The sequence below is a fragment of the Temnothorax longispinosus genome, chromosome 2 (assembly GCF_030848805.1).
Source record: "Temnothorax longispinosus isolate EJ_2023e chromosome 2, Tlon_JGU_v1, whole genome shotgun sequence".
NCBI classification, from domain to species: Eukaryota; Metazoa; Arthropoda; class Insecta; order Hymenoptera; family Formicidae; genus Temnothorax; species Temnothorax longispinosus.
In genome coordinates this window covers 113903-136378 of record NC_092359.1, presented here as the reverse complement: position 1 = coordinate 136378, position 22476 = coordinate 113903, and the positions used below count along the sequence as shown (strand labels likewise).

At 40.3% G+C, this 22476-nt stretch overlaps 3 protein-coding genes across 6 annotated transcripts; 1 reads left to right on the top strand and 2 right to left on the bottom strand.

Annotated features, from left to right (window-relative positions):
• Positions 1-872: 872 nt before the first annotated feature.
• Positions 873-15454, bottom strand: East (enhanced adult sensory threshold). 3 transcript variants are annotated; one of them, XM_071770828.1, is made up of 7 exons: positions 15242-15454; positions 9853-14229; positions 9327-9402; positions 8422-8684; positions 8109-8264; positions 7697-8010; positions 873-7384 (listed from the first exon to the last, which is right to left on the bottom strand). In XM_071770828.1, exons 2-7 carry the CDS (start codon positions 14203-14205, stop codon positions 5644-5646), a joined length of 6903 nt encoding a protein of 2300 aa, XP_071626929.1. In that variant the 5' UTR covers positions 14206-14229; positions 15242-15454; the 3' UTR covers positions 873-5643. The 3 variants fall into 3 exon arrangements, with proteins under 3 accessions (XP_071626929.1, XP_071626928.1, XP_071626930.1); XM_071770827.1 differs by lacking the exon at positions 15242-15454 and having other exon boundaries at positions 9853-14241; XM_071770829.1 differs by lacking the exon at positions 15242-15454 and having other exon boundaries at positions 9369-9402; positions 9853-14241.
• A 305-nt stretch (positions 15455-15759) lies between these two features.
• On the top strand, positions 15760-17915 carry Mrpl49 (mitochondrial ribosomal protein L49). 2 transcript variants are annotated; one of them, XM_071770838.1, is made up of 3 exons: positions 15760-16634; positions 17155-17341; positions 17466-17915. In XM_071770838.1, exons 1-3 carry the CDS (start codon positions 16314-16316, stop codon positions 17738-17740), a joined length of 783 nt encoding a protein of 260 aa, XP_071626939.1. In that variant the 5' UTR covers positions 15760-16313; the 3' UTR covers positions 17741-17915. The 2 variants fall into 2 exon arrangements, with proteins under 2 accessions (XP_071626939.1, XP_071626940.1); XM_071770839.1 differs by having other exon boundaries at positions 15835-16541.
• Positions 17916-18832: 917 nt separating this feature from the next.
• On the bottom strand, positions 18833-22139 carry Eef1gamma (elongation factor 1-gamma). Its single transcript, XM_071770830.1, has 8 exons — positions 21984-22139; positions 21707-21856; positions 21046-21109; positions 20823-20965; positions 20182-20484; positions 19756-20091; positions 19514-19666; positions 18833-19059 (listed from the first exon to the last, which is right to left on the bottom strand). The coding sequence occupies exons 1-8, from the start codon at positions 21993-21995 to the stop codon at positions 18904-18906; spliced, it is 1317 nt and encodes a 438-aa protein (XP_071626931.1). The 5' UTR covers positions 21996-22139; the 3' UTR covers positions 18833-18903.
• Between the last annotated feature and the right edge of the window lie 337 nt (positions 22140-22476).

The following is a 22476-nucleotide window of genomic DNA, read 5'->3' as shown; positions in this document are numbered from 1 at the left end:
TTCCAAGTAAATAACTGTTTAGAATTATTGCAATTTAAAATCATCGTCACAACGATGACCGATAATGTAATTCTCCCTCAATGGCATGCTTTCAACAAAAATTTATTCTTGCTGCTAGATGAATCGATGAACGATGAAAAATATTACAAAAAAGTATACGTGCAATTAAGTATAGGAAAGTTTTGTCATACTTCTCAAAACCTGATTTAATATAACACACAATTGTAAACTTTTCTCAACAATAATTATTTCTCTTTATGTTTCGCTCACTTTCGTGAAACTTGATAAAAATTGTTAAGGATCGCGTACGTACTCGCATTAATATTTCGCCAATATTTTGCAAGACATTATAAGGTAATGCGCTGCGTATTTTGAAAGAAAAATTATGTATATCAAAAAATTAGAAATTAACGCTACACACGAGATCCGTTTTTTCTGCATTAAAAATAAATACAAACTTACACGTACTGCCTATGGTAATCTAAATCTCTTAATCGTAATCTAAATCGGGATTATTTATGGCAATAATAAATCTTAAATATTAACATGTGATATTTTATCGGTTTGAGTTTATCCAGATATCAAACAGACTGAAAAACAATTTCAATAATCAAAGAGCGGATCTATATAAAATAAAAAGAGAAAATAAGAATTGTTGAACGCAAGAAAAAATCACTGCGATCCATTGATGATTTTCTCACTAATAACAAATTGCAAGCTTAACCATTGAAAGTTCATCAATTACAAGAATGATGAAAAAAAAATTGAAATAGACACGTATAGGTGATTCGATATCAATTATTCCATTTCCATATCCATATATGTGTGTCGTTTGTACATTATATATACGTATATTGATGTGTGTATATGTATTTTCTTTTTCTTTTTTTTTTTTTTGCGACACACTCCATCACGACTATTTGCGATTTCGGAAACATCTCCGCACAATATAACAATATTTATATTCATCATCACTATATTGCTAGTGATTTGCCTTTTTTTTTCTTTAGTTCGATATACATATATTCATATATGTATAGGTATATCAAAAATATCCTTAGTAAAATAAAGTATTTATATATATATAACGTAGGTATCGTCACACGTATTTTTCTTTATATTATAGTGTATTATGTCTGCTATTATATATATATATGTACCATATTTATAAAGAATTCTTTATTTATAACGTAGTGTCATATATATATATAATTAATATACATATAATATACCTATGTTTTTATTAGTACATTCGCACGCATTTACGCGTGCATTTATTAAATGTGTTTGTGTTTTACACATGAGTGTGAATCCACGAGTGCACGTCAAGTATGTGTGTATACGCGTTGATTACGCATATTGAATATTTTTGCGGTAAAATGGATACTTTGTTTCGCGTATTTATACTTGCCTAGAGTATATCTACACACACACACACACACACACACACACACGCACGCACGCACGCACGCACAAACACACACAGTTCTTCAATTTATAAAAGAATATCTGTACATTGGAGCAGAAGGAATTGTTTTCACAGCAGATACAAGATTCTCTCGCACAGAATTGTTTTTACGATTTTTATGAAAATGTAACATATATAACGTTGGACGTATCATTACCGATTCGATTAACAAACAAGTGACATCATAGAAGAGTTGTAAAATAGTACAAGTATATTAAAAAATAACATTTAACATTATCAGAAACACTCGTACAAATCATATAAGATAATAAATCTTGATTGCCAATAGTTAGATTAGTTAGAATAATGATAAATTGGTTGTCTCGTATTATAACTAAACTTGCAAGTAGTTGAACAGTAAGATAATCCATAATAGCAATGATTATTATAATTATTGTACAGGGTGTCCCCTATTTTAAAGTTTACAATGTTAGGTTATATCTCGGGAACCAATGATTTTATTGAAAAATGTTTTAGACAAAAGTTGTATGGTTTGGAGAGGGACACATGAATCCGATGCGAATTTTCAAGAAATTTTAAAGGCGACTAATTTCTTAAATAATACTTGGTTTTTTTCTTGAGATAAAAGTTGTAGATTTTGTCGAGACGTTTTCAAAACACTATTATAAAGTTCACTTTCGTTAAGAATTTCCTGAGATATTTTAAATTTTGTCATAATATTTATTAATATAGAATATGAAATATGTCGCAAAAAGTATTTTCATGTCATTCATGTTAAGTCATGTTTTGATGACTTTACTTTCATTACTTTTATACGTAGAATCATGAAAAAAATCGATTGTTGAAAAAAAAAATTATTTCAAAAATTTCGATTGGATTTTATACACATTTAATTTTGCAAAATTGCAAATATAAAAATGATTAGATATTATTATCCGAAAAATTAATATCATTATTCTTCTTATTATTCTATGAATAAAAGTATTAAGGTAAAGTCATTGAAAAGTGAATACTTTACGATATTTTATTTATTAAAATATCTCAGGAAATTCTTTATTAAAAACAGCTTTATTATAGTGTTTTGAAAACGTTTCGACAAGATCTACAACTTTTATCTCAGAGAAAAAATCGAGTTCCATTAACCCTTAAATGCCACACCTCTCAAGAATCTCGTAAATGACATGAGGGGTCTAAAAGACCCCAGCATGAAAAATGTCTCCTTACTCATTGATTTTTTTATCTTTAGTTATGAAAATTTTTTTTAATGTTGTTCAAGGTTTAAAAAAGAGAATAAAATGCTTATATTGTTAAAATTTCAATTTCAACATAATATAAAAAATTAAGTAAACTGAGTACTGCTAAGTGTACAAACGGGTAGGTCAATCACTCAACTATCATCAATGGGAGCATGAGCTCCATTTTTGGCAAGAACATTTGAAAATTTATCATTGTAAAGAGTCTGGGGTCTGCTGGACCCCAGGGGGCATTTAAGGATTAAAGAAATTAGTCGCCTTTAAAATTTCTAGAAAACGACATCTACGATACGACTCACATCGGAATCATGTGTCCCCCTCCAAACCATACAACTTTTGTCTGAAACATATTTCAATAAAATCTTCGATTCTCGAAATACAGCACTGTAAACTTTAAAATAGGACACCCTGTATATAATTACGTACGTTTGATGACACAATGCGTGTGCATGATCTGAAAAATCCCTTGGAGATTTTGAATGTAAACAAACATATAAATAAATTCTCATCTGTGATCCAAGCGCAAATAGAAAAACACATCAAATTTGGCAAGCGTATTGAACTTTTTGATATTTCTATGTAGATAAACAAATATATGAATAAAACAATAGAACAATTGCAACAATGACAGACAATAATGATTACTAATAATTTGTACTAGTAATTATAATAAATATTTCTTATAATACAAAAGACATAACTATTTAACACGTTATTACCGATGGTTTGTTTCGCTATTTTTTGCATAATGCGAATGAAAGGGTTTCTACCGAGTTTGATATGAACAGTGCGAAGAGAATCTCGCATGTGTGTAGCAGGAAGATGGGATGGAGTGGAGTGGAGTCAAGTGGCGTGATGATAATGCGCGTTGAATGTCAAATATCGAATAATAGATGTACGCAAAAAGAAACGCACGAAATAAGAAAATCCTCGCAGTCTCACGCGCAACATCTCGATCGTCGATTCTTACCGTCCGATCGTCCGCAATTCTACAAATGAGTTGGATGCTTCAATTCTATCATAATCGTTTTTTCATTATGGATCGATTAAAAATTATAATAATGTACTATCGGTCTATATGTACAATGCGTATTAATGATAGTAACGTAATAAATAAGCTCAATAAGAATGTTAAATCTATACTCACTTTGCATGTATTCGACTCCCTTAACAGCTTAACACTTTGAATTAAACGTCTCTCTCTCTCTCTCTCCCTCCCCCTCCCTAAATTAACTGTTATTTAATTACTTACGATCTTGTCATTACGCTCCTAAAGGTCGAGCAGGCCAATATTATATAATGTACATTTGTTCGGGTCGTTCTCGCAAACGCCCAAAAAGATTTTTACGTAGATAAAATATAGTGACTTGCAGTGTGCAAGCACATATCGCTGGTATACGATTGCCGCGCAACCATGTCCAATTCTCTCTTTAGACGCGATAAGAGGAACGAACTACCGATAACAATCATTCAACCGGACAAGATTCGATATATATTTTCCTTGCACTCTTTTTCCCCCTACCACCCATCTCCCTTTTCAAAAAAATAGGTATATGTTCGATATGTCGAGCAAGAAAAAATCAAGAAGTAAGCAAGTTGAGTAAAGTGATCTTTACAATTTAAATCCTTTCGCGTGATAAATCGTAAAGGAGTCTATTCATCTACCTAATACATACATTTCTTATTACGCTTCTAATTAACTAAATATAAAGAAAAAAAGAAAAGCTGTATATGTTTAAATTAAAATCGACGCAATGCTGTTAAAATAATGAATTCTTTCTAAGTGTGTGTAGAACATATGATAAATCGATGGTATAGCCGGTGGTAAGGAAGTGATCTCTCGTGAGAAAAGATCGAGTAAAGATATAAAATTTTCTGATTGCGTAAACATCTATTTTTTTCCTTTTTAATCAATTTGATCTTTGAGAAGACATTTTCAATACGGAAACACATGCGCGTCTATTTGATCGTATCTGAAAATAGTTACAAGCGACAGTTGGCGGTCCAACGAGAGGCTTCTGCTTGGGGAATTATCTTGGGAGCTTTTCGGCAAGCGACACAAGTCGACGCAAGTGTCGTTTTGTCTTTGTTACTCATTGCCAAAGAAAAGAAAGATGTTTTATCGTTTGCGTCGACTTGTTTCGTCTAGTCGGAAAGCTCCCCTTGTTGATTACGGTGCCCCACACCTTCTATAATACAGGACATTCTGAAATCCGTAAACTTTGTAAATTTATTCCGCTCGTATTGTCACTGTAAGCTTCGGCCATCATCGATCTTTCTTCATGAAAGCTCACTCTACAGATTGTACCAATATTCACTAGAGACTCGCGAGGTACGTACGAGGTACCTACGGTATGTACCGCATTGAGAGAATCCGAATCTCATATGCATAATTACGTAATAAATGTAACGGTTTCCCGCCTACCTCCTATCATTTTAGGCACTTTCCGTGGAAACAGCATTGTTAAACACGTTTTTCGTTAATGCATTTTATAGCGAAACTTTGGTTGTTAATATATGTATAATATCGTTAGAATCAAAGAGTGTCTCAATTTGCTCGAATTATCCTACTAATCTATTTACAAGTTTATGATCACGATCGATGCAACAAGTATATATAAATCGCTATAGTTTGTCTCGTCTTAATCATAAGGTAAAATCAATGTGTGTTTTTGAGCGTTCAGGCTCGGTAAGTGCATATCGCGATGCGCTCACATAAGGCAGAAATTGCTCTCAGAGCACTGACCATAATCATCATTATCATCTTGCTTCGTTTTGGCGGCAATTTCGAGATTTGATCGATATCAACGCGTAAAAAAGCGTACAAGTAAAATCTTGTACCAATCTTCCATCGATCTTCCATCCTCACCGCACTGCGTTTTCTCCTTTAAGAGAAAAAGAAACGAAGAAAAAAAAAAAAGAAACTGCTGCGTACACAACGTCTACTTACATCTCTCATTCTCACTTTTCAACAGATCTCGTGACGGTTTGCGGTATTACCGTCAAAGATTTCGGGATTTTCGGCAAAATCGGAATCGGCGTGTTCGTCGACGACGTCGGCTTGGTTGTCACCTGGATCGACTTGGGCAAATTGAGGTTGTGAAGGATATTTTGACCGGTTGTCGGACTGTTTTCATTCGCACAAGTAGCAGTACGCGTAATGTCGCATATCAGTGGTTCAAAGTCACCACGGCTTTGACGACTCAACATCTCTTGCTGCATTCGCAAGTGCCTCTGAAACTGCTGGTTGTGGCCGGAAACAGCAATCTGCGTCTTCTGATATTGCGATCTGATGCTTCCGCTAGTTGGCGACCCGTTGTTCGTGCCGGCAATAGGTCTGTCATTTAATTTCTGCCGTTTGTACGTTTGCATTCGCTTCATGTCCGACTCGCTCAATTGAAACACCTTGCCGCCGCTGCCGTAAACGGAGGATAAAACCTGGCCATCTCTCCGCTTCACACCGCCACCACCGTTTGTCGTCACGGCAGTACCGCCACTGCCACTGCCACTGCCACTACCACTGCTATTACCACTGCTACTGCCGTTGCCATTGCCATTGCCATTGCCACTGACATTATTACCGCTGCCGCTAGTAGACGGCAGACTCAATCGTTGCAAACTTGGAGGCGATTTTTTTATAATTGACACCCCCGAGTTGAGTTTGAGCATCCGCGGCGAGTTCACTTTCGCCGAATGCGATGACGACGCATTGCCGCTGCCGTTAGTCGACAATCTGGATATCAAACTCGTGCCGGGCACGGACAGTCTATCTTTCTCCAGCACGTAGCCGCCGCTCAAACGGCGCGGATTACTGTACTCCGTCGCAATCGGTTCCATTATAGGTTCATCCATTTTCTCCGGACCTTCGTATGATATCAGTCTATTTTGCACCGATGTAGAGTAGTTGATTGCATTCCGCGAGGCGTTTGGCGCCAATATCAGATCGCCGGCTCTGTAATACTTTTCCAGAAGGATCAAGTGCCGCAGGAAGGAGCTTTGATTGCCGTACGGTCGCTGTAACTGTTGCCAAAGATGCTTGGTCTCGCGATCATACTGGATCATCGTCGCACACTTCTCCCATCCTTGCGGCGTGACTTCGCGCACATTCTGAAACTCAATGTTTACGTGAAGATTCATCTCCTCCTCGCCCGGGAAAAGCGTACGTACGCTTATGGAGGGATTTGCACCGAGTCTCTGCACCACAGGCGTTATGTCATTGCTGTTATTATTGTTATTGTTACTACTGAGCCTCGATCTCTTTGGCAATCGTGTCAAGGTAACCTCGTCCATCCCGAGTGTCATCCCATTCGCCACTACACCGTCGCACAAAGAGGAGATCGACGTGACCGGCGGATATGCATGCATATCGAGCATCTTGCGCTTTTTCAGGTTTTCCATGGTGCCCTCGAGATATTGAGCACCCATACTGACATTTTCATCGTTGACCGACCTGGGGGCGCGACTCTCGTTACCCATTTCGGAGCTGCATTCCGTCGTACTCTCATTCTTGTTTGGTTCTGGTGTCGACTTCTCCGACGTACCGCTCGTGCGTTCCGGAGACTTGGAGTTTACACTTTTGGACTGTAAATTCTTGATGCTCTTCTTGCTCTTCCTGTCCTTGATCTGACTCGCTTGATTCACCTGTTGGGATGAATCGTCGTCTTCGTCATCAATCACGTCGATTCCGAGATTATGCAGGATCCTGTATGACGAAAGGTATCATCATTAGTTCTTTCCGTTTCTTCTCGGTCAAGTTCCTTTCTCGTTTCTTTAACCCCACATTAATCGCGTAATTTTTTTTTATTTTTTATTAAAATTATTCAAAAGTTTTTCCTTACTTGAAACAAATTGCTGCGTTCAAACGATAAAAAGATTTTACTTTGTAAATTTGATAGATTTTTTAGGGCCGAGATGTATCTTACACTACACGCGAGTGATGTAGGGTTAATCTTTATATTCGCCACATAAGTGGAAATTACTTAGAGATCATAAACGCTTTAGCCTGTATACTCACCGCTTTCGATAACTCTTGCAGAAGCTCCTGTGATTCACACTCATATTGTCGACCTCCCTGTACTTGAGTTGCAGCTGTGCGAAGTAACGACATAGTTTGCACACGAATGTGCCGACTGCTAGTGAAACGGGAATTCCTTGCGGATCGAGCAGGTGATTCAAGTCGTCGATTTCTGCGTTAGTCAGCGGGTAAGTGTGTTGTCGAGTGAGTCGGCGCTTGCAGAGCGCGCACGTCAAGAAGCGTCCAACCTTCTCGTAATGATTAACGCAGAATGACATCGTGGTGTGTTGACTTGAGTCCCAGTCTATGTCGACCTGCAACAATATTTCTCGTGTGCATGCACAAACGACACGTCATTTACCGCCACACCAACATCCCAGGATACGTAAGCAATCGAGTTACAAATATTAACCTGATTCTGAAGGCCAGGTCTTATCTTGAGCAACCAACGGCGTTTAGCATGATGCCGCGCAGGATCACGACATTCGCGAGCTGAGCACTTTGCCATCATCAATTGTCTATGTTGTTTCTGCGGCTTTTGCTGCATGTTTGTCGGGCTAGTGTTCGCCTAAAGAAGCAAGATTTTAGGTAAGTTTTCAGTCAGAAATATCAGAATTAATTATACATCTAATTATTTTGTGGTACAAAGTGTATATATACATATAAATAAATAACGATCCGTAAATTACAGATACCATAATCATTATCATCGAAAATGAACAAACCTTTCTATCAACATGACGATAGCACGCGTCACACAGACATGAATCTTTTGTAAGATGTCTCTCTATGTTCAAAATCTTTTTGCGCCTCTCATCAGATTTTATTTGGGCTAGATGCATTGGCGTGTCCAAAGAACCAAACTTTCCAAAGCAGTAGCAACATACGTCGGCGCACACGCGCCCAGGATGTATAGAAAAAGATGATGATTTCTCTGGAATAACAAGCGACTGACGATCCTTGGGCGTAGTTTCCTCATTATCGTCATCTACGATGGTAAAATTGACGAGTTAGATAATATAATGTTTTGTCGAATGTTGCATCTCGACGTAAAACTTTTCTTCTAATTTAACGAACAATTTAATGTGAACACGGAGATATTAGTAAAAACGCAAAAGTTAAAAGTTAGCTGGTAACTTTTAATTCGAAAAGCAAACAGCGTGAAAAATTGGCACATGCATTGTTATAAAAAATATCAGTGGAGTGAGTATAAAGTTTTTGGAACTAGTGGTCTGTAAACCAAGTGTTGCACAATATTCCATATCAGATCGTAGAGAGAGATAAACGAAATATGGTCGCTTTTCAGTTAAACCATATACCATGTAAATATATAAGATATCTTGTGTAACGCATATTGCATTCTTTTAATTGCCTTAAGCATATAGCAAGTAACTTTAAAGATAATGAAAGAAAAAAAAGTGAGGAGAACGTGACTAGAAGTTAACGATTTTGATTATCGATTAATCTCTAAAATATCCGAAATGGAAATGTGAATCATCACTCGTTATACTGCACTAGCCTACGTGATCATCAGCTTAGAATAAAAGAAAATGTGAAATTTTCGGAAAGAGGTAACTAGGGAAAAAATAAGTGAGATTATCAATTTAGTTATTCCCGCAACCAGGATTACCGCAAGAATGTCTGTGGTTAGTAGTGAACTTTCGGTTCGCACCAGAGCTGCTATCTCCCAAACCACTGGTTCCAAACTGAAAAAAAAAAAAGAAACAAAATATAATTGGATTGATAAAAAATATATCAAATTATAACTCATTAGCTTAATATTCAATACCCGCGTATTATCCTCAACTTTTCCTTTAAATTTTCGTCTTTTACGCATGCAGCGTTGAAGCGAAAGTCTCTAAATTCATTGACCGCATTATGAAGCGCACGTCCTGGCACGTACACGGAAATTATAAAGATAAATTTCTAAAAAAGTGACATATAGATTGCACACTAGGAATGACTTGCTCCTGAATCAATAATTAAGTACAATCGATGTCATGAATTCTAAAGCGATCAGTCGAAGAAACAAAAATGGCTTAAAAAAAATCAAAAGAAAATAAAAGAAAGACAAGTATGACGAGAAAAATTCGTATGCTAAGCAAATGAGTTACATTTTCTATCGAGCAAGCGAGAATTTCGATTTTGAGTCTCACCTCCTTTTGAATGGTGTAAAATTCGGGTGAATCACCCTCTCCGTCTCCACGTCCCTGCTGCTTGAGAACCATTTTCAACGGAGATCGCGATCCTCTCTTGTCCTTGTCCTTGTCCTTCTCCTTTTGCGATACTCTGATGATCGTCTTCAAAGTACCTGTGGATGACGACTGTTCCTTTTTCGTCTTTTGCTGATTTTGTCTCTTTGCCGCCTCCTCCAGAGACTCGAGTCCCAATAATCGCAAAATTGACTCTTTCCTCTCTTTGTCTTCAGGCGTTTCCAGAATCTTTGGCGTGCCGCTGTTGAACGATTCACTGGATGTGGACGTCTCGTCGGAATCCTTGTGCACGAGCTCCGGTGTCTTGAGAGTCTTGCGTTCGTTTTCCAGCATACTGTCTACATTGTCAATCGTCTGTTGCGACACATGATTCTCGGATAGGTTTCGCGAGAGTTGTCGTTTCTCGCTCTTGCCGCCGGTCTTTGCGCCAACGATCGTTATGTCGTTTTCCGATTTGCTGCGCAAATTAGGATCTTTGTCGACCTTATCCAATCCACCTTGCTCGAAGAATCCACGAAAGCTGTCTGTGCGGTCGACGCTGACGCTGACGCTGACGTTGATACTGGCGCTGGCACTGGCGCTCGCACTGGCGTTGGCACTAACGCTGCCGTACTTGCTCAAGAATGATCTGTTGTTCTCGTTGATTTTAGCAACCTCGTTGTCCAGCAGGGTCTCTTCTTTGTTTTGCTGGTCGGATCTTCGCAAATCTCGCTTGACACGCTTGGTTTTGGAGCTGCCGGACACGTGCGACAATTCCTCTTTGCGTTTTTTCACCTCTCTACAGCGACGGCTACGAGCTTGAGGCTCGAGTTCGTTGACATCCAATTCGTTGCTGTTTAATGAGTCATTTCCATCTTCCGTCTTCGGAAAACTTTCGACACTAGCGATACCATCGACCGAGCTCTGTATTACCTCATCGGTGTCGTTCTGTAGACCGGAAATCTGCGTTTTTTGAATCGCATTAACTTCCTCCATCTTGACTTTTGCGTTGTCGGCGTATTCTCGGTTGCGAGATGCGGCTTGCCTGTTTTCAATTTTCCTCTGCTTATCGCGAGTTCTCAACACCCTCCTGTTTTCCTCGTTAACAAGTTTCCGCTCATCAGGATCTTTACCGTCCGAGGATTTATTGATTTGATCGGCCATTAGAGCAGCTTCATCGTGTCCTGACGTTTGCTCCGAGATATTCTCACAATCAGTCATGTTTGACGTAACGCTAGATTTGTTTAATTCTTTACAATTATTACCGTGCTCGAGCTCCGTAGTTTCATCGTTCAGTCGGTCAGAGGTGCAATGTACAGACGGAGAATTTACGCTATTCAAATCACAGTTTAGAGCACGTGGTACATGTAGCAAGTTATTGTTAACTTTTGAACGCCTTACGCTTTGCGCCGTCTTACAAGACACATCGCTCTCTCGTAACATTTCAGTTGTGTCTTCAGTAGACTTGCCACCTACGTAACTTTTGCACGGTGTCTCAGTTGTGTCATTGACAGGTGGTCCTAATGGCGTAGAATTGTCATCGCAGCAAGTAGATGCTTCCTGATTACTTGTACTTAGAATTTCCCGCTCCTTATCCGGTATCTTGGTATCAGAAATCATATCTTTACTTTGTATCGGGTCACTTGTAGTATTTGGTAATGGTTTGGCAGAGTGGTCTTCCGCTACTAATCTTTCTACCTCACGAGATATACTTTCCAATGTTTCTGACTCTTCTGAATTATCCATTACGTTGAGAGAGATTTCAGTTTCCGATCCCGTTGTTCCTCTCGTTTGTATACGTCCTTCCGTAAATCTCTCCTCCGCTTGCTCAGGAGACATCGATGCGGATACTGATAAAGCCACAGCATTGTCATCCGAAAGCTGATCCTCTGAAATTGTTTCTTCGCTCGTAGACTTTTGTATATCCGCTAAAACATCCTCCACGTTATCCGATTTATTTGGGACCGTTTTATTTGGTGTTTTATTCGATTTCCTCGTCTCGTTATTGCTGACACTGTCCGAACATTTATCGTTGATTCTCAAAGACTTTCTCGTAATCTTTTTATTTTCGTCCAATGTCTTTGACTCGTTACCGCTGACGTTGACTAAGGCGCCGCTGGCTGTACTACAACCAACGTTCTTCTCTTCTGGTTCAACCATATTCTTGTAAGATTGTTGCGTAGCGCTATTATTATTTATATTACATGTAGATTCGCAAGTGCTATGTACATCATTAATTATGTCGTTATCAGAGGCCTTGTTCTCTTGGACGTTCTGCGAATGTGTCTCCGCTTCCCCAATATCAAACTTGACTAGTTTCTCTTCGATCTCTTTGGCAGTATCGGCCACTCTTGGTATTGAATTTTCTGAATTATCTGACGTGATTTCATTTCTCGTAACGGTGGGCTTATCCTCATCGGTACTGTCTTCTAATCCCATCTTTTGAGACTCCGTACTGAGTGGGGCGACAATTTCTTCGATCTTGGGCACGTCAAAATTTTTACTTAATCCAAGACCTTTCTCCGGGCCAAAGATCCTGTTTTCAATAGATTTTGCAATATTTAATTTAATGTCTTCAATCATTTGATCTATATCCGATTTTGACGTACCGTCTGATTTATCTGCGCTGTAAAAGGAATTGACCGTTTTCTTCACGTCTACATTTAAACTACTTCTACGACCTTTAGATTTGTCGGTAAATTTGGCTAAAATATTATCTTTCTTCACTTGCTCCAAATTATTGAGTTTCTTCGAATCTTCTTGTGCTTCGGGACCTAACCTGGGCGCTACTCGCGCGTCTTCAGTTTTAACATCGTCGTCTCTCGTTGCTTCGCACTCGACAGTTTTAGCTTTCGTTTTGGAACGCAGAATCGGCCCGGTCTCGCCTGTCCTGTCTGCGCGATCGCCGTTATTGTTGTTCTCTATTCCCGATCCAGTCTCAATGTCCTCGTTAAAATTAGACGCTCCATCCTTGGAACAAACCTCTTCTTTGTTCGATGCTACAATACTTGGAGATTCATTACAACCAGGATCCGAGAAGCAAGAGTCGATATTTATATTACAATCCGAGATATGTTCTAACAAATGATCCGTGACAACAGTCCCATCCGAATTGAGCCTGTGCCGCTTTTTCGAATCGTTATCCGCGGACGTTCCCAAATCTGACAATTGACGCTGCTTTCCATTTCGCAAGCTCCTTTGAGACATTTGATCGATATAGCCGACTTTCGACCTTTTTCTCAACTGAATGGCGTTTTGAAAATGAAATCCTTGATCCGTCTCTATAGACTCTCCATCCGATGTAACTTTAACGTCATCGTCAGGCTCTTTCTTTATCTCGATATCGCAAGCAATATTTTCCTCCACCAACATTTTCTTACTCCTCGTCACCTTTCCTTCAGTCTTGTCCGTAACGCTTTCGGAGTCGCTCAACATTGAGGCAATGACTTGATCTATAGTAAGATCAATAGACGTCTTGTTGTCTAAAGCCGCCTTTGGAAATTTTTCAACGCTAAGATTGTTTCTCGCACCACTACCGCAATCTACGTCCTTGCCGGTGCTCTTCCGGCTTTTCCCTGCACTCGTCGTCCCCTTGCTGTCAGCCTCCGTAACTTTAACGAGACCGGTACTATTCTTCTTCAAGTTTGTCAATTTGACTGTTTTGGCACTCTTGGACAAAGAATCAGGACTCTCCGTCGTTTTTCCTTTTCTGCCAAGTTTCGGACTGACTTTAGCGCTAGATGACGTAGCTAGAACGGCGGCAGCCTCTTCCTTACTTTGACCGTCGGATTTGGTCTTTTTGGTCCTGAGATTACTCTTGGCACTTTTACTCGGTGTCTCAGTAGTTCCCTTGCCTTCGTTGTCCCCGTTGTTTGCCTGATTTTCTGAAAATTTCGGAGCGATATCGGCTGCCCTGACGGTCGCGTCCTCCGGCTGCCTAACTTTCTTCGCACCCTTGGCACCCTTCTTGACGTAAGGAGCTACCCTGTGTATATCCTTGTTGGTCACTTTCCTGGAAACCTTGGACTTGATGAGCGTTGCCTTGGCTGCTCTTAGATTCTGTTTGCGTTTCAGATTTTTAAGGGCATTCCTACGCGGCAAGCTCGCTTCTAGTTTAACAGGAAGTTGACTACCTGTCGCTACCGTATCAAATATCTCTTGCGCAAGTTGCTGCTGCTGCTGCTGCTGCTGCTGCTTTATATTCGGCAATGCCTTGCCTTTCTTACTCTTGACCTCATTGGATAGCAAGACGGGATCGTTATTCGCCTTCTGTTTCGATTTGGAAGGCGCTAAGGGTTTCTTTTCCCTGGATGCCATCTCACTTCCACCCACATTAGGCTCCTGTAACGTCATTTATATTTTCTAAACAGCTGTCTCTCCCTCTCTCAACTCATCGTCTAAATATTACAACGCAACGTATTACGGCAACCGTTACACGATCGTTGGAACGTTATTAAGAAACGATCGCGAGAAAGCTTTCTGAGCTCGAGAAGGAAGCTTGGAGCAAAAGACTCGACAGTGAACAGTACAAGATATAAGTACGTACGCGAAGAAACTACCGAAATATCTGACATTTGTAAATATCGATGAAAAGATGGACTAGGATGTAAAAGTAAAATGGCGAGTCAATATCCACGTTTTGCAACGGCAAGGAGTCGTGAGCGCAACGCGAGCGCGCGATACCATTTCGCGCGGTGCGAAACGCACGATTTGGCGAAGCACGGTCGAGGATCGAGGGGCCGCGAGAGGCAGGCATCGGGCATTGGGAGAGCGCATCTCTCGTCGCGAAAGGGCGACGGGGAGCAAAGACAACGTGCCGCACGGAGCACGGAGTCTCAAGTCACGAATCGCGAGGCGAAGAGGCAGAGAGAGAGAGAGAGAGATAGCGAGCGGGGTGGATAGATGCGGCCCTGGCGACCAGAAAAATTACGTGACAAACTTTGCGTTAGCACACGGATGCACGGAGCGCCTCAGCCTCGCTCGCTCGCTCGCTGCGCTCGCCACTCGCCACTCCGCCGCGCCGCTCGCGGTACCGCGACTGAAATATTTCGCGCGATATCTCGGCTCGCGGCCAGCCGATCGCGGCGATTCCGCGTTTGCGAGAATGCGCACGTCACACGCTAACTATCGAGCCGAGAAATCGGGTCGGGCCTCTCCGGGAAGGCGACGAAATCGTCGCGACAAACCGTCGGGAAAAAATCGCCACGAATAAACAAAAGGTCGGCGCTCGACTCGGGCTCGGGCAGTCGGGCTTTCGAGATCGCGACGCGACGCGACGCGATGCGACGCGGCAGGCCCGCGGCGACGGCCGATCGTCGGCTCCCTCGCGACCCTCGTGACGCTTAGAACTTACCTTGGGGATCGAAAATCCTGCCGTAGGTCCGTGGTGATCGCGAGAGAACGCGGGCAGCAATCCCCGTGGAAAAGACAGTCCCGTTGCAGGGTGTCTATGCGCCGTCCCAGTCCCAGTCGCACTGTGTCCCGGCTACCGCCACCTGACGGCCGTGGCGCACGGCTTCTCCCAGGAGCATAGTCTGTTCGCGATAACAAGGCACCGCGCCGCGCCGTCAAGTGCGTGAAGCGTTGCTCACGATGCTCGCTTGCTAAGGCCACTTGCACCCCCGTGCCCGTGCCCCGTGCCGTTTCACCGCCCGGTCGAGATCCTGAGCGGAGCGGTCGCGCCACGCCGAGCCGGCTCCTGAATCGATGCCAGTTTAAAAAGCTTAAAAAGAGCACGCGCACTGCCGCGAGCGTCGCTACGCCGGGTGTTGAGAGAGAGATAACGACGGCCACTAGCTGCGTTCTCACTTCGCCTCGCCTCACCACACCACACCACTCCACTCTCACCTCACCTCACCTCACTTTATCCCGATTCCCGCTGGCTGCGTCGCTGCGCCTTGAGCGGCTTGAGCCTTGAGCACCGTCCGCTCCGGCTCCGGCCACCGCTACTCGGAACGTTACGGCACGGCACGGCACGGCACGGCACGCTACGGTGCGTGCGCGCTAACTGACCCCGCGTTACAACGCGGATTTTAGCGTAGCACGTAGCAACTAGCACGTAGCACGTATCGCGTTTAAATTAGCGAGCGCGAGCGCACAGCCACGTTTATCTACTACCTATCGAAATTGGCTTCGTCGCCTTCGTCGGCCTTGTCGTTGTCGACGACGGCGGCGGCGGCGGCGGCGGCAGCAGCGGTGGCCACGGGCCACGGGCCACGGGCCTCACGGGCCTGATGCCCGAGCGAGAAAAACGAATAGCGGCGCGAGTTTGCACGCGGTTGCCCGCGATACGAGACTCGCGCTCCAGACTCGGCACTCGGCGGACGGCGACTCGGCCGCGCTGACGAAAGAGAGCACGAAAGGGAGGACGCGCCCGTCGTGTCGTACGTCGTACGCGTACGCCCGTACCCGTACGGTGCGCATCAATGGCGGCCACCGTCTCACCGACACCGCCGCGACACTCGAGACTCGAGACTCGACGGCTCGACGGTCGACCGACCGATCGACCCTTATTTACCAAAGTCCCCAAAATGGCCGCCCTTCGGATTCTCGCACGCGGTAACCTCGCGGCGATCCCGCAATTTCCGAGGCCTGTGCCTGTGCAGCCCCTGTATCGCGCCGCGACGTCGCGAGTCGCGTTCCTGGGGCCTCAGGTACGTGACAGATTTCTCGAGACGAGTTCGCAGCGTGACTTTCTACCACGCGTTAACCTCGGCATACCTTTGGGACGACATCGTCATCAAAGGGTCTCTCTCTTTCTCTTTCTCTCCCCATTCTCGCCAAATAGTCATGGGCGTATTTGTTGTTATTGTTATTGCCCGCGCAATGTCGATCGATCGCCGTTAAGCGCACTTGAGCGGACAGTCGGGACGAGACGACCGACGGCTCAACCCGGCCGCGGTGAAAGGTTTGATGACATATCGTCATCATTGTCATCAATTCGATTAATATCTGTGAAAATATCCGTCTCGCGCGAGCCAACTTTTATTAACAAGTATCACTGTCTACGAATGTAGAGTTCTTCAACGGTTCGTGTAATGAAAAATCATGTATAAATATATCATCGTTTTATCATATGTATGAGAAATATTATTTTTACAAGTCTATCATAAACATACAAAGATTTTCGCGTTTGTTACCTGAATAGCGATTAATTGTATCAACTTGCCCAAGTTAATATAAATATTGACATTATCAATGTAATATATATATATATATATATATATGTATATATGAAGCTTCTTACAAATCACTTTTGTCTTTCAGATTCAACAGAGATGGGGTAGTTATAAATCGTCTTCCAAATATACAACACCTGAAGATTATACAGATTACGAGATAACAAAAGACCCAACCGAGTGGAAATATGTAGAGCGTGTCCTCAGATACAAAATTATACCTAAACCAGCTACTGGAGATATCAAATTCTCATCCGGCTATAAACCAGCGTCTGGTAATCGACAAATATTAAATACATTTTATTCGTACATCGCATCTTTTGCATAAAAAAAATGCATGTACTTGGGTAGCACCTTGGAGTAACGCATTTTCTTTTTTTTTCTCTCTCTGTTTAACAGCCTTGCCCACGGATTATTCCTATTTTGTGGAACGTACAAAAAACTACATGCAGCCTGTGTATTTGACTAGAAATCTCAGAGGAGCTAAAAAAGTTACAGAGATTACTAAAATTCAAGGAGATATATGGGCATTGGAACGCGATATGAAGCGATTCCTAGAGGAACGTATGAGAAAAAAAGTTGCTAGTCAGATACACGAATTTGCAGGTATAATTAAATTTAAAGGTGACTGCGTTAGTCGTGTTAAAGAATGGATGGACATGAAAGGCTTCTAAGAATCAGTAGAAATATTTTCATATTAAATTGTATATTGTAAATATGCAATAAACCATGAATCTTTGTTACGAAACAAACTTTGTTGCTGTATATTTTATGTCGTCGAGCAAAATTATCCTAGTACCTTGTAAAATAACTCGCAACTTTTGTTTAAATAAAAAATTATTCAATATTCTTCGTTTGTTTAATTAATATATAAGTATTTTTATCAGTTGAGAGTTGAGAAGATAGAACGTGTCGTTTTAGGACTTTAACAATATCCAATTTATTTCTGTGAAAATACATGTTTATATCGATATCAAAGAAATTATCCATATAGCTTTTTAAAACGTTAAGCATGTATTAAGTACATACATATGTTACATATATAACAATTCTTAAACTCAGAATGGAAAATATACATGGATATAATCCAAGTATTGTATCATCTCTCGTGAAAATACCAAATCAAATGGTCATTGACTGCGACAAAATGATACACGCACAATAAAATTATTACATAAATTTTTTCGTAAATTTAACAGCGCAAAATATCAGTTTCTTCTACTTGTACATGCATATGTCATATCTTTTCCAATCGGAGATTCACTCAATTTAAGAATTCACAGCTGGTATTGACTGATCGAGAATGATAATTGGAGATGTATATGAAAAATAATAAACAAAATCGTGAATATGAAAATAGTAATGAAAATTTTCTGCATAATATAAATTCTAAATATTTATCTTTATTACATTTATATTATATATAAATACACACGTATGATACGCGCGTTTGTATATGTATGTTGTGTGCGTGCGTGAGAGAGAGAAAGAAAGAAAGAAAGAGAGAGAGAGAGAGAAAGAGAGGTGTGTGAGTGAGTGAGTGAGTGTATATCATACGTATGTGTATTCACATACGCGATAAAATCTCTTTTTGAAAACTAAAAATATATATTATAAAGCGATAAAGCAATGTAGATGGACTATGTATACAAACGATTTCATATTAAGTAAAGATTGAGGGAAAGGAATATGTATTTAGGCGAAAGAGATCTTGGGTGCTGATTTTTATCCTCTTAAATGCAGGATTTTTAAGGGCATATGTAAACTTTTTATCATTTCTTTAGATTTATTTCATTCGAATAGGGTTATTTTTATTTTATCTTATTTGATTCAAGGTTTACTTGAAAACTTTTCCTTGATTGAATTTGCGTCCTCCTTTGTCTGTGCCGGTCCAACTAAAATATTGCTTGACCAACTCCTTTGTTTCTTCTTTAGATGGATCAAGTTTTGTCCAATTGTAAGATTCGTAATCCACTTGCCAATCTGGACTCAGCTAAAAAAAAAGAAATGTATATTTACTTTTTACTCACAAATATTCTTTACACACACACACGAAGAGTACAAGGGAAAACTACTTTTTGTCAAAATTGATCTAATCATGCTATCGTGTAGCATTTTTAAAGAACTTTCATAATCCTTATCTGTTTTGATAAAAAAAAAAACAGTTACAATTCATTGGAAATAAAGCCGAGATGGACCGTGCTGGGGAAAAAACGATCATAATCTACGCACTTGTGAGGAAGAACCATCAGATTCCAACATACAATGTAAACACACTATCCGTTCTTACATTCAGTACTTTTTTCAATAACTTGCTAAAGTTATCTGATGTCTTAAAACTTAAAATTGCATTTTTCTTGGAATTACTCCGAATGGATATTGATTGTTTTTCTCCTATACCCTTCATATATGTATATTCATTCAAACTATGCTTGCACAAAACGTACCGTAAAAACAAGATCTTGTCCCCGCCAGACCCAAATGCCACTGATCGTATTGTCGTTATCTTTCCCGAATATACAGGCACTGGCAAATGCACCTTTTCTCAACGAATCTAACCGCTGATACATACCACTGATTAAATTGCAGGACATGAAAACCTACACAACCACAAGAGGAACATATGTTAATTAAGTATACAATACTTTTCAATTCTTCAAATATTTCTCAAACAAGTACCTAAGCATACCTTAGTTAGTTCATTATTGTACTTGTATTCGCTGAGCCAAATACTATAATTTTCCGAGTCGAACTTCTGCCAGAAATAAGGAATCGATTTAGATTCATCTTCATTGGAGTAAAATCGTTTAAAATCATCAAGGTCAAACGAGCTTTTAGGCATCGAAGCAAACGGATTCGTCTTTTTCGGCTCGGCAGCTAAAGCCTCTTCCGTTGCGTCGGCTTCGTCTTCTACTGCTGGGGTTTTATCTGCTACAACTTTAGATTCTTTCTTCGACTCCTTGGGTTCTTTTGGCTCCTTTGCTTCCTTCTTGGACTCTTTCTCCTTTTTTTCTTTTTTCGAACTCTGTATAAGGTAATTTACGATGTATTATATATAATCTTTACTGTATTAACACACACACGCGCGCGCGCATTAATATAGTTTATTAATAACCTTTCCCTGAGTTTCTGCAAATTTCTTAGGATCATATTCAATAGTCTTATCCGCCAGTTTAAAGGCACCAATTACAGCAATGGATTCAGGTTGATAGATGACCGTTTGAAACCATCGATTTACATTCTGATAAGGCTTACGTAGCTCCGGTTCAAGAATATATTGATACAAATGCAGCAATGTCATAGCTACACAGATATCCGCCAGAGTCAATCGTTCTCCCACTAAATAAGTCCGTGTAAGCAAATGAGAGTTTAAAGCAGTGAGTGCTTTATTTATGTCCTCCTTAGCATGCTCTACAGTCTAAAAGGAATTATATAAATTTAATCAACCAATGTTATATTAGCGTTTTACATTATAATTTTATTGTGTGTGTGTGTGTGTGTGTGTGTGTGTGTGTGTGTGTACGCGCGTGAGCATAAATAGTATAATTGTACTAAGACAAATGTATATGCGATATTGTAAAAACACATGCCATTTATATAAGCATGTAAATATAATACGCATATAAGTTTAATCTACCTCTCTGAGTTACAAAAAATGGCTATGTAATTATGCCAATTTTGCCTTTGAAGGAGGATACATGTATGCAAGATCAAATCAATGATGTGACTAATACAGAAAAAATGTTTCAATAATACCTGTTTATGATATGGCATTATTCCAAGTAAAGGAAATACCCAAGCGCAGCTGGCAGGAAGAATTTCAGAATCAGCAAAGCCCAGCCATTGGATAACCAACGAGCGTTCAATATCAGTTTTTCCTCTCAATTGTTCATTAGCCACTATAAATATGGCATATGTTTTATAAATAAATAACAGAAGAAAATAAAAAAATATACATATTTTTTTTTAGAAATCTCACCATAATAAGCAATTGCATTGCTTTCCGCGATATATGTTCCATCACATGTTTCAAACGCTGGGACCTTAAAAATTGTACATATGTTGAGAAATGTTTTCTATCATTAAAATATTATAATTTGTACAGGTAGCGCAACTGAGAAAGGTGCTTGTATTCCACGTTACTAATAAATTGACAATTTATAAACACTTGTATATAAAAACTTTCTCTCTTTTCTCTGCACCCTTCTCTGCTGCTCTTCTATTCTTCTTCCTTTACTTTTTCTTATTCACTTCCAATATAAAAAATTAATCATTGCATTATTCTACTTAGTCTATTATGCAAAGTTGAATAAAAGACATTCCTATAATGTGTAAGAATATTAGCATCAAATATTATTCTAACCATACCATATGAAACGTTATATTTTTATATAGAATACTCTAAATATGAAAATCATGAGAACAGTTGAAACGTAAAAAAAGAACATTATCTGGATAGTATTTTACAATAATTTGTTATAAATCAAAAGTACCATTAATAAAGTATTTTATAGGTTCTCGTCATATGTGACAAGAGAAACAGCATGTCAACTACACGTACTGCACACAAAATAAAATGAAATTAACAGATTCATGAGAAAGTCGAGCGAAAGTAATCGTTCGCGAATGATTCTATTTACCTTTCCCAACGGAAACTTCTTGAGAAACGCTTCGCTCTTGTTAGTCTCGCCGAAAACGAAGTCTTGGGCAACTTTGATCTGAGTGCCGGAGAACTGAGCCGCTATCAGAGCCTTATAGGCTCGGAAATTTTCCGGGTACGTGTAGAGAATCTGGAAAAAATTCATAGTGTAACGGATAAGGCATTATGTAGGCTTCGTTTCCCGACAATTTAGCGCCGGCGTTGGCGCGCCACGACGCGGATGCTGACCGGTGAAAAACCGCGTGAAAGCTACTTACTCCGGACGCCATCGTATCAAGTCACGAGAAGAGGAAGTACACAAGGAAGTAGAAGGCCGGTAAAGATCGCCCTACTTGAACAAACGCGCATCGCGAAGTACGTCACAAATGCGAGTAACACACTTGCCGCTGGTTGCGCCCTCGCGCCTGAAGTTAGGCACTTTCAGACCGAACCCCTCATATGTGCATCTAGATATTCATATCTCATGATTCTTCAATGATGAGCGCGTTCCCGTGGCACATAGAAAAACTTAACTCGATTATTCTTCGAGCTCAAGAAGAATAATCGAATGTGCGTGGTCTATTTTCTTACGGCCTTACGATTATGACTAAAACTTGGTTACGTGCAATGGCCTTAAGCAAATCAGCCAATCACAGTCAAGAACTCTTATGCTAGGTCTACAATGCGAGTCGTAAAGTCTTGAGTCGTAAGAATTGACCAATCACAGTCGATTATTCTCCTCAAATTCAATTGTGATTGGACAATTCTTAT

Bases quoted from the DNA above. Each gene is read 5' to 3' on its own strand.
- East (XM_071770827.1), bottom strand. From the start codon at position 14,241: ATGACGTTACAGGAGCCTAATGTGGGTGGAAGTGAGATGGCATCCAGG. The intron at 9,403-9,852 runs GTGAGACTCAAA...TTTTTTTTTCAG, and splicing joins TTTACACCATTCAAAAGGAG to TTTGGAACCAGTGGTTTGGG. The intron at 8,685-9,326 runs GTAATCCTGGTT...TTACCATCGTAG, and splicing joins TAACCACAGACATTCTTGCG to ATGACGATAATGAGGAAACT.
- Mrpl49 (XM_071770838.1), top strand. From the start codon at position 16,314: ATGGCGGCCACCGTCTCACCGACACCGCCGCGACACTCGAGACTCGAG. The intron at 16,635-17,154 runs GTCTCTCTCTTT...TTTGTCTTTCAG, and splicing joins GACGACATCGTCATCAAAGG to ATTCAACAGAGATGGGGTAG. The intron at 17,342-17,465 runs GTAATCGACAAA...TCTGTTTAACAG, and splicing joins CGGCTATAAACCAGCGTCTG to CCTTGCCCACGGATTATTCC.
- Eef1gamma (XM_071770830.1), bottom strand. The intron at 21,110-21,706 runs GTAAATAGAATC...ACAATTTTTAAG, and splicing joins AGAAGTTTCCGTTGGGAAAG to GTCCCAGCGTTTGAAACATG. The intron at 19,667-19,755 runs GTATGCTTAGGT...GTGGTTGTGTAG, and splicing joins ACAATAATGAACTAACTAAG to GTTTTCATGTCCTGCAATTT.